The sequence below is a fragment of the Chiloscyllium punctatum genome, chromosome 10, assembly GCF_047496795.1.
Source record: "Chiloscyllium punctatum isolate Juve2018m chromosome 10, sChiPun1.3, whole genome shotgun sequence".
NCBI classification, from domain to species: Eukaryota; Metazoa; Chordata; class Chondrichthyes; order Orectolobiformes; family Hemiscylliidae; genus Chiloscyllium; species Chiloscyllium punctatum.
Genome location: NC_092748.1, coordinates 38,757,029 through 38,769,089, shown reverse-complemented (window position 1 = coordinate 38,769,089; position 12,061 = coordinate 38,757,029). Strand labels below are relative to the sequence as shown.

General features: G+C 40.3%; 1 protein-coding gene and 1 long non-coding RNA gene across 2 annotated transcripts in view; one reads left to right on the top strand and one right to left on the bottom strand.

The window, feature by feature from the left end:
- Window positions 1-12,061, bottom strand: part of dnah7 (dynein, axonemal, heavy chain 7) — a 398,230-nt gene that overhangs the window by 145,890 nt on the left and 240,279 nt on the right. The window contains exons 45-46 of the mRNA XM_072578963.1: window positions 8,699-8,884; window positions 6,786-6,949 (exon numbers count right to left, since the gene is read on the bottom strand). Coding sequence (XP_072435064.1) covers window positions 6,786-6,949; window positions 8,699-8,884 — 350 coding nt within the window. The remainder of the gene's footprint in view (window positions 1-6,785; window positions 6,950-8,698; window positions 8,885-12,061) is intronic.
- The window catches only part of LOC140482059 (uncharacterized), a 126,357-nt gene that overhangs the window by 34,472 nt on the left and 79,824 nt on the right, over window positions 1-12,061 (top strand). The window contains exon 2 of the long non-coding RNA XR_011961649.1: window positions 8,709-8,770. This is a non-coding gene — a long non-coding RNA (uncharacterized lncRNA). The remainder of the gene's footprint in view (window positions 1-8,708; window positions 8,771-12,061) is intronic.

The window sequence follows — 12,061 nt, the reverse complement described above, 5'->3', positions numbered from 1 at the left end:
GATAAATCTCCCAGGCCAAAGGGACTACAACCAAAGTTCTGAAGGAAATAGCTAAGGAGACTATGAAAACACTAATAGGGATCATTCAGAAATCACTCAAGTCAGGGAAAGTGACTGAGTATTGGGAAATGGCTAATGATACACCCCTGTTTAAGAAGGGAGGGAAGCAGAAAAAAGGAAACTATAGGCTGCCTTGACTGACCTCGGACATTAGTAAGATTTTAGAGTCCATTATCAAGGATAAGATTGTAGATTACTTGAAGAGCACAGTATATCAGAGCCGGGTCAACACAGCTTTGTCATGCCTGTTAGAATCTGACTGACTTCTTGAGGGGGTAATAACCAAGTGACACAAATAACAGCCAGTGGATGTGATCTGTTTAGATTTCCACGAGGCTGCTAAGATAAGAAATCATAGTGTTAGGGACAATGAACTAGCATGAACACAGGACATGGAACCACAATGCGTATTACAGGCCCTTTGGCCCTCAATGTTATGCTGACTTTTTATCCTACTCTAAGATCAAACTAACCTACATACCCTTCAATTTACTATAATTCCTGTGCCTATCCAGGAGTCATTTAAATGTCCCTAATGTATCTGACTCTACTACCACTGCTGGCAGTGCATTGTAAGCAACTACCACTCTGTATGTAAAGATCTATCTCTAGCATCTCCCCTAAACCTTCCTCCAATCACCTTAAAATTATGCCCCTTGTAATAGCCATTTCACCATGGGAAAAAGTCTCTGTCTATCCACTCTATCTATGCTTGTCATCACCCTTGTATACCTCTATCAAGTCACCTCTCATCCCTCTTCGATCCAATGAGAAAAATCCTAGCTCCTTCAACTTTTCTTCATAAGGCAAGCCCTCCAGCTGAGGCAATATCCTAGTAAATCTCCTCTGCACCTTCTTTAATGCTTCCACATTCTCCCTATAATGAGGTGACCAAAACTGAACACAATATTCCAAGTGTGGTCTGACCAGGGCAGCATAACCTCGTGGCTCGTAAACTCAATCCCCTGCTAATGAAAGCCAACACATCATACGTCTTCTTAACAACCTTATCAACTTAGGTGGCAATTTTGCGGGATCTATGGAGATGGACCCCAAGATCTCACTGTTCCTCCACACCTCGAAGAATCTTGCCTTTAACCCTAAAATCTGTATTCAAATTCAACCTTCCAAAGTGAATCACTTCACATTTTTCCAGTTTGAACTCCATCTGCCACTTCTCAACCCAGCTCTGCATCATGTCAATGTCCCATTACAACCTACAACAGCCCCCCACACTATCCACAGCTCCACCAACCCTTGTGTCATTGGAAAACTTACTAACCCACCCTTCCACTTCCTCATCCAAATAGTTTATAAAAATCACAAAGAGCAGACATCCCAGAACCCATCCCTGCTGAACACCACTGGTCACCGAGCTCCAGGCTGAATACTTTCCATCTACTATCACCCTCTGTCTTCTATAGGTCAGCTAATTCTGTATCTAGACAGCCAAATTTCCCAGTATCCCAAGCCTCCTTACTTTCTGAATGAGTCTACCATGGGGAACCTTATCAAATGCCTTGCTAAAATCCATATACACCACATCCACTGCTCTACCTTCATTGATGTGTTTTGTCACATCCTCAAAGAATTCAATAAGACATGGATAGAGGATTGGCAGAAGGCAGAGAGTGGGGACAAAGAGGTCTTTTTCACAATAGCAACCAATGACTAGTAGAATTTTGCAGGGCTCCTTTTTGGACCACAACTATTCATGTTATACATTAATAATCTGGATAAAGGAACTGAGGGCATTGTTGCTAAGTTTTCAGATGAGACCAAAATAGTTGGAGGGGCAGTGGTAGTGTTGAGGAAGCAGGAAAGTTGTAGAAGAATTTGTTCAGAGTAAGGGAATAGGCAAAGAAACGGCAGATGTAATACAATGTGGAAAAGCATGAGGTTATGCATTTTGGTAGGGAAGAATAGGGACTTAAACTATTTTCTAAATGGTGAAAGGGCTTTGGAAATCTGAAGCAGAAAGCGTCTTGGGGGTTCCTAGTTCAGGATTCTCTTAAGGTTAACATACAGGTTCAGTTGGCAGTTAGGAAGGCAAATGCAATGTTAGCATTCATTTCAAGAGGCCTATAATACAAGAACAGAGATTTACTGCTGAGACTTGCTGTACAAGGCTCTGGTCAGACAGCATTTGGAATATCATGAGTAGTTTTGGGTCCATTTTCTAAGGAAGGATGTGCTGGCCTTGGACGGGATTCTCTTCTGGAAGAAAAGTGATCCCCTGAGACAAAGGGCTTGTCATATGATGAGCAGTTGAAGACTCTGGGTCTGTACTCAACAGAATTTAGAAGGATGGAGGGAATCTGATTGAAACTTACAGGATACTGAGACACCTGGTTAAGTACATGTGGAGATGTTTCCATTAGGAAAGACTAGGACCCAAGGGCAAAACTTCTGAATGAAGGGTTGCCACTTTAGAACTTAGATTTGGAGGAATTTCTTCAGCCAGAGAGTGATAAACCTGTGGAACTCATTGCCACAGAGGATGTGGAGGTCAAGTCATTGAGTATATTTAAGACAGAGATAGATAGGTTCTTGATTTTTAAGGAGATCAAGGTTTTTGGGGAGAACTGTGTGGAGTTTGCACATTCTCCCCGTGTCTGCGTGGGTTTCCTCTGGGTGCTCCAGTTTCCTCCCACAGTCCAAAGATGTGCAGGTCAGGTGAATTGGCCATGCTAAATTGCCCGCAGTGTTAGGTAAGGGGTAGATGTATGGGTGGGTTGCGCTTCGGAGGGTCGGTGTGGACTTGTTGGGCTGAAGGGCCTGTTTCCACACTGTAAGTAATCTAATCTAAAAAAAAGATAGGAGAATGGGCATGAGAAACATACTAGCCATGATCAAATGGTCAAGTAGACCCAATAGGCACAATGACCTAATTCTGCACATATATCTTATGGTATTAAAACAATGGGATTTTCATTCTGGGGTGCAAGTGCAGTCTGACCAGCTGACCCAGAAAGAACTTTAGAGCCAGACTTGAGCTTCCAGATGCTTAAGTCTAAGACCATAAGACCATAAGACATAGGAGTGGAAGTAAGGCTATTCGGCCCATCGAGTCCACTCCGCCATTCAATCATGGCTGATGCGCATTTCAGCTCCACTTGCCAGCGTTCTCCCCGTAGCCCTTAATTCCTCTAGACAACAAGAACCTATCAATCTCGGCCTTGAAGACATTTAGCGTCCCGGCTTCCACTGCACTCCGTGGCAATGAATTCCACAGGCCCACCACTCTCTGGCTGAAGAAATGTCTCCGCATTTCCGTTCTGAAATGACCCCCTCTAATTCTAAGGCTGTGTCCACGGGTCCTCGTCTCCTCGCCTAACAGAAACAATTTTCTAGCATCCACCTTTTCAAAGCCATGTATTATTTTGTACGTCTCTATTAGATCTCCCCTTAATCTTCTAAACTCCAACGAATACAACCCCAGTATCCTCAGCCGTTCCTCATATGCTAGACCTGTCATTCCAGGGATCATCCGTGTGAATCTCCGCTGGACACGTTCCAGTGCCAGTATGTCCTTCCTGAGGTGTGGGGACCAAAACTGGACACAGTACTCCAAATGGGGCCTAACCAGAGCTTTATAAAGTCTTAGTAGTACATCTCTGCTTTTATATTCCAACCCTCTTGAGATAAGAGACAACATTGCATTCGCTTTCTTAATCACAGACTCAACCTGCATGTTTACCTTTAGAGAATCCTCGACTAGCACTCCCAGATCCCTTTGTGCTTTGGCTTTATTAAGTTTCTCACCATTTAGAAAGTAGTCCATTCCTATATTCTTTTTGCCAAAGTGCAAGACCTCGCACTTGCTCACGTTAAATTCCATCAGCCATTTCCTGGACCACTCTCCCAACCTGTCTAGATCCTTCTGTAGCCTCCCCACTTCCTCAGTACTACCTGCCTGTCTACCTAACTTTGTATCATCGGCAAACTTCGCTAGAATGCCCCCGGTTCCCTCATCCAAATCATTAATATATAATGCGAACAGCTGTGGCCCCAGCACCGAACCCTGCGGGACACCGCTCGTCACCGGCTGCCATTCTGAAAAAGAACCTTTTATCCCAACTCTCTGCCTTCTGTTAGATAGCCAATCCTCAATCCATCCCAGCAGCTCACCTCGAACACCATGGGCCCTCACCTTGCTCAGCAGTCTCCCGTGTGGCACCTTATCAAAGGCCTTTTGAAAGTCCAGATAGACCACATCCACTGGGTTCCCCTGGTCTAACCTACTTGTTACCTCTTCAAAAAATTCCAACAGGTTTGTCAGGCATGACCTCCCTTTACTAAATCCATGTTGACTTGTTCTAATCAGACTCTGCTCTTCCAAGAATTTAGAAACCTCATCCTTAATGATGGATTCTAGAATTTTACCAACAACCGAGGTTAAGCTGATTGGCCTATAATTTTCCATCTTTTGCCTTGATCCTTTCTTGAACAAGGGGGTTACTACAGCCATCTTCCAATCGTCCGGGACCTTTCCTGACTCCAGTGACTCTTGAAAGATCTCAACCAATGCCTCTGCTATTTCCTCAGCAACCTCTCTCAGAACTCTAGGGTGTATCCCATCGGGGCCAGGAGATTTATCAATTTTAAGACTTTTTAACTTTTCTAGCACTATCTCTTTCGTAATGGCAACCATACTCAACTCAGCCCGGTGACACCCTTTAATTTTTGGGATATTACTCCTGTCTTCCACTGTGAAAACTGACGCAAAGTACTTGTTAAGTTCTCCTGCTATTTCCTTATCTCCCATCACTAGGCTCCCTGCATCAGTTTGAAGTGGCCCAATGTCTACTTTTGCCTGTCGTTTGTTTCTTATGTACTGAAAGAAACTTTTACTATTATTTCTAATATTACTGGCTAGCCTACCTTCATATTTGATCCTCTCATTTCTTATTACACTCTTTGTTATCCTCTGTTTGCTTTTGTAATAAGTTGGAATAACGATAGAAATAACATCTTACCCTCACCCATTCAGCCTACACATTCCATCTATATTTCCTCAATCCTTATGCACCAAGGTATGCCCACCTCAAAAGAGCCCTATTACTCCTTATGTCAAGGTATATCCCCAAACAAACCCCATTGCCCCTTAAACCACCATGCTCATTCATGGAAAATGTTCAGGCTTGGACTGATAAATGACAAGTAACATTCTTGGCATTCTAAAGTGACAAGACATTTTCCATATCCAATAGAACAGAATCTTACCATCTTCCCTCAATGTTCAATAGAATTACCATCAATGAATTAACCAATCAATCTTCCACTGTCAATATTCTGGGGAAATATCATAGCCCATAAACTGAACTGCACAACTATCATATAAGCACTATGGCTACAAGAACAGGTCAAAGGTTAGGAATTCTGAAGTGAGTAATCCACCTTCTGATTCCCAGTGCCCATCCAACATCATGATGGCAAAAGTCAGGTCCCTAATGGAATACTCTCCAAGTACCTGGAGTAGCTCCAACAAAACTCAAGAGGCGTTACACCTTCCAGGACAAAGCAGCACACTCGATTAGCACCTCACCCACTTTCTCAGCATTTGTTCTCTTCACCACTGACAAACAGCGACAGAAGTTTGCATGATCTACAAGATGCATGCAGCAACTTATGCAGGTCCAAATCCACAAGCTCTGTCACCTAGACGGACATGGCAAAGAATACATAGGAATACTATTTGCATGTTGTCTTCCAAGCACATGCCATCCTGACATGGAACTTTATTAATGTTCCTTCACTGTTACTTGGTCAAACACCATTCCTAAGACCCTTACAGTGAATTTACGCTGTAGCAGGAGTTCAAGATGACAACTCACTATCATCTCCCCAAGACCAATTAAAAGCAATAAATGATGACCTGGTCAGCCATTGCTACATGTCATGAATGAATAAGAAAAGTTTACATAAAGAAGCAAATAATTTCAGTGACAGTCGTGAGTTTTAAAAAATGTTAACAATTGAAAACTTTCTATTATAGTTTTTAAAAAATCACTTTCTACTACAGGTCATGTACATCAAAGTCTTAAGTGTAATTATCCCAAGATCTAAATGGTAAATGTAAAAATGACAATTTTCTCGATCTTTTAAAGCTTCAGTAACTGAAACTGCAAGCTCTTAACTTAATTAACATTGTGAATTAGACAGCAGAGATCAGAGGCAGAGCTGTCAATTAAGGAAGACCCATGACAGTACTGGGTGACTGGTCACTCAACCAAAAATATAAAATGAGATTTGATCATAAGTAGGGGCAGTCCCCTCTCCTTTTTTAAAATTCATTCATGAAGCGTAGGTGAAGTGGTCTGGGCCGGCATTTACTGACCATTTCTTGCTGACCCCAAGGAGGAGGAAAGCCTTCCATGTGACAAAGACACAAGTACATGGATCACTTTTGACATCAGAAACAGGCTTGTGAGCTCACCACACTGTGTGAACAGAACTCTAGCTGTAGCATACTGCACCGAAGCAGCCTCAACCTCTAAAATACCAGAAACAGTAGGTTGGTGTACAGGTGTGTTGGGAACATCAGGCTAATTTGTTTAAAGCAGATCATACTCTGCAAAATTAAGCTGTAGTCCTCATGTTTCTTGATGTTGCTTTGGGTAATGCTATTTCTAAATTCAATATGTAATTATCCATCAAAATGACTAATCACACATCTCCATTTGTTTTATTTATTTGCCATGAATAATTTGTTTGATACTTACGATATGATGATACCATTGTCAATGGAAAAACTATCAGTAGGTAATCCAGCAATATTCCAAGATCGAATTTTTACAGCGTCGCCCAAAGTGACTGTCAGAGAGAAATCGTCAGAGCATGGGATGCGCATCTCCTTGCACTGCTCCACCCATTTTCCTGTTTGGTACTACAATATGTGAGAAATCATGATTAAGACTAAACATCATCCACAGGAAAGTGGCAAGCACAAAGCATGCTGTATGTGCAATGAATAAAGAACATTTGGATATTTAAAAAATAGTTGCTTTGCTGCAGTGACTAGGTGACCGTATCATAGTAATAATGCAGAAAGCATTAAATAGGGGGGAGTGAAAAAAACTATTAGATATAGGAAACCATATAATCAGCAGGAAAGACACTGTTCTCTGCAGCCATGACTTGAAGATTTGTAGATAATGTGCCTGTATAATGCTAGACTTAAGATCTGACAGCAAAACTATTGAAACCATTTCCGGTTCCCAAACATGCTCATGGGGTAGATGGTGCTGGAATTGGTTACTTGATTGAATTTTCACTGAGGCACCACATAATTGGCAAGGAGACAAGTTCTCAATCTAGTAAGGGATGTGCGTTGAGACTCAAAGTTAGATGGCCAATCAGAAATCTTCCGCCTTGCGAGAAACTGTAGGTTATAATGGAAGGAAAGAATCATAATGTTTACTTTTGAGTTATCCATTCTCCAACTATTTTTCATTTTTATTTCAAATAATGATTATTGAAACCAAGTCAATCCATGCAGGGGTTGAATAAATATAACACTGGTCATCAGAAAATGTTGAAATCTCTTAGGAAGGAAGTCTTAACAATATCTGAATGCCTGCAGTATTGACAAGAAGATGAATTAATTGATGGTACAAATCGAAGTGAATGAGTATGATATGATAGGATGTGGAGATGCCGGCGTTGGACTGAGGTGGACAAGGTTAAAAATCACATAACAATAGGTTATTTCAGAGTTACCTGATAAAGGGGTAGTGCTCCGAAAGCTTGTATTTCCAAATAAACCTGTTGGACTATAACCTGGTGTTGTGTGATTTTTAACTATGATATGATCACCATTGCAGAGACATGAATGCTAGGATCTGTACATTCAATGGCATTGGACATTTCAGAAAGGAGGAAAGGAAAAATTGGTAAGGTAGCTCTGTTAAAGATATGAAGATGAGTTAATAAGGTATTTTTTGCCCAGCTTCTTAGAATATGTTCGAGAACTGATATGAGAACTACTTTGGATCTGATAATATGTAATGAGTCAGGGTTAATTAAGATTCATAGCAAAGGCCCTCTGACATGATCCAACCAAACTAAATGTGAAATTCTAAGATGGGAATAACTCAAAAGTTACTTAAAACTTACAGGTTCCCTGGATATGAAGGCCAGTATTCTATGATCTTAAGATAATTAGCTGTAGAAATAGCAGATGCATTGCTTGTAACTTTCCAAAATTCCCTAGATTCGGGAAAGGTCACAAACTAAAAGAAACCACAAATACAACACCACTAATCAAGAAGAATGGGGTCAGAAAGCAGAAAACAATTAGGAATAAATTATTAAAGACAGCATGATATTTAGAAAAGTATGGGACAAACAAGTAGATCAGCATGGTGTTGTGAAAAAAAATTGCAATTAATAATTTATTAGGATAGTTCAAGGAAGTAGCAACCAGTTTGATACAAGGGGACCATAGATGCTGTGTGCTTATATCTGTAAAGAGCCATTTGCTATTGCCTCAAGGATAAACGCTGTCTTGGTTATATCAACTCCACGGAAAAACATGTTAAGTTACATTAGAAAAACACATTTTAGAAAGTACATAGAAAGCTTGATGAAAAAGAACTCATCTATTCCATTTTCTTGAACTTTATTTTTAATTTACCTGTCTATAGGTTGATGTGAAGGCCCCAAGATATGCCACTATTCCAGAAGAAATCAGGATGTCACCTGTTAGGTTAGTATATTGAATGCCTAAATTTATGGCAGTCTCATTCCAACGAGTCTTCTCGCCACCAAGTCCACCAATGAGTTGTTCTGCTCGATCCAGCTTTTTACTGCACAAATCAACCTAGAAGATAAGCAACTTCCACTGTCACAGTCAAAGAAAATGTTGTGAACTTGTTTTATTTTCTGATTTGTTAAAAAGGCAATGTTTACTAATATATTCAATTTAATGAGGTGATCAGAATGAGTCAAAAATAATCTTAAATTGAGACAAAGTCTGCTTCATTGTCATCATATATAGATGGGCTACATGGGGAATATTGGGAATGTGTTAGAAGCAATGGCAGACTGATTATCAATCTAGTGAACCACATCATGACTGCTCTCCATAACCAACAATTCGTGGAGTGAGAATTGAACCTGAAACTTCTGGCTTAGAGTCAAAGATATTACCTACTGAGCCACAAGACCTCCTAAAAGAAGATTTAAACCACAAGAATCAATTTTGACCATTTCGTGCAATGGTGTCAATAAAGATTACTGAGCACGTGAAGAAAAACAAAGATTGCTAGTGAAACAATCATTGATACAGAAGTAAATAAAGTTGGTAAGGAAGAGATTTAAGTTAACCTACAGCTAAGATAGACATTTAAATTTACAAAATGCAATTTTACAATAGATGTCCAGATTTTCATGAAGTCATGGAGAACCAACACCTCATCAAAAATGGCATCAGACCGCAGATCCAGGAATTCTACCTCTATTTCTGAGATGCCCTATTTTTGCCCCTAAAAGGGGGAATGATGGGTTTCATACATAAGAAACCAAATATTGACAGGGCATTTGAATAAGTACCAGTTAGGCTGGAGAGTTCTATTTATAATGGTATGTGAATGATGATTTTTAACAGTAGACTTAATTGCGCAAAACCGGTAGATGAGGTCTATGGAACTGTAAAGTTATCAAGTTACTTACATCCCCTGCTCTTTAAATGTTTTTAAAATTACAACCACCTGTGACTCCAAGTTGAAATAATGAGTCTCATCAGGTCTTTGTTAACATAGATCTAAGGGGATATCATTGCAAAATGATTATTATTTAAATGGTCCACAACACACTGCCGCACCAAGGAATTATGAGCAGCAGAAGAAAAATACTTATACAGAGTATTCAAGAACAACAGGTACCCGATAAACACAGTCTGCTGATTCTTCAACAACAAACCCAAACAAGTAGGCACAACACGCCCAGAAACTCTGGCTACATTACCATACATCAAAGACATCTTGGAAATGACTACCAGACTACTGCAATCCCCTGGCATCATGGCAGCTCACAAACTTACAAGCACAGTGAAACAGCTACTGATGAACCTGAAACAAATGTTATTTACAAATTACCCTGCAAGGACTGTAACAAACATTACATCAGCCAGACAGGCAGAAAACTAGTCACCAGCATACAAGAACACCAACTAGCCACCAAAAAACATGACCCACTATCACTGGTATCCTTACATACAGACCAAGAAGGACATCACTTCGACTGGGACAACACATTCATCCCAGGACAGGCTAAACAGAGACATGCATGGGAATTCCTAGAGGTCTGGCATTCAAACTGAAACTCCATCAATAAACACATCGATTTTGACCCCATTTACTAACCTCTGAGAAAAAGAACCATAAATGATATCACCCACCTTAACAGACCAAGACATATAAATAGAAAGTGGGACAGAACACCAGCACTTCACTGAAGGCTCACTAATGATGTTACCTAGCTTGGTGATGAAACGTCTGAAAACGAACCTTCCAGCTCAGTGAGCAAACTTACAACCTGAACCTCAACCTGAGCTACAAATCTTCCAAAAAAATCACATAACAAAGCTGTGAATGAAGGTTTCAGCAGCTATTAGACAGAAACAGCAATGGAAATAAACAGTTAGAGTGATGGTAAGGATGTACAAAGCTTATCGCTCAGTTAAATACATCATCAAGGTTACAAATAATCTAGTTTATTCTCAGATCCTCCTGCCAAGAGAAGGAGCGGAGTTGGCAGTTAAGAAATGGAAGACTGAAGCAGGAGCTGAAAACAACTGAAAAACTTTATCCCAAAATTGAACTGGAGGAAGTTTCTGCTCATCCAATGCTGGATATTGGATAAGTAGCCTGATAATTGACCAGTGGAGTAAATGAGAAAGGTTTTGGTGAGGTAGAGCGGCTATCAGAATTGAAGATGAAAAAGCCTAATAGTGCTTTTGGATGATGTTGTCAAGGACTGAAATGTGGATGATAAATACCAGATACCCAGGATATACCCTTAGAGTACACAAGAGGTAACAGTGCAGGAATGGGAGGAAACATTATTGCAAATGATACTCTTGCTATGATTAGATAAGTAAGAACAGAACTAAGTGAAAGCAGTTCCACCCAGTTGAACAATCACTTACATACATTGGAGGAAGATAGTTTTGCCAATCTTGTCCAATGTTACAGACTTGTCAAGATGTCAAGGAGGGATAGTTTATCTTTATCAAAGTCCCAAAGGATGTCATTTGTGACCCTGATGAGAGCCGTTTTCCTATCATGACTTGAAGGGGAAACCTGATTGGATGAATTCAACTCTGGAATTCCAAAAAGATGCGCTTGAGTTTCAGGCAAAAATCTTTTCAAGAACTGAGGAGAGGAAAGAGAGGTTGAATTTGAAGTGGTGGTTTCCAAAAGTGAAGAAGTTAAAGCTTTTTTTTGAAGGGAGGGATTATAAAGACGTATTTAAAAGAAGAATGGAGCAACAGAGGGACAAAACCTGAAGACAATATTACAGGAGGGAAAACCAAGTGGTCCTCAGTTCAGTGCTAGCAAAGGGACCCAGATATAACTCTATCTGGGATCACCGTATGTCAAGTCTGAGTCTTATCATAAATCAGCAAGTTATCCATGACGCTGAGATGTCTTCTTTGCTCAAAATCTTCCCTTCTAATTGGGTGACATAGAACATACTCTGACTATCACAGATTTCATAACATTACACATTTGTTTTTGTGCCTTTTGAATTACCACTTTAATGTGTTTTCTTGCTGGTAGACTATTAGGAGTCAGTGACGCATAGGTCACCTCAAAACTTATGTCTTCTTGTTCAGACTTTGCTGTAGGAATATGTGACAATGCGTGTCTTGCAGTCTGACTTTCCCCTGAATATATTCTTTTTCAACAGCTTTATTCAACTAAGAGAGATCTACATCAATTACATTTGATTTCAGTACTGGCACCAAATCAGAACACCCAATTATAGGTTTTGT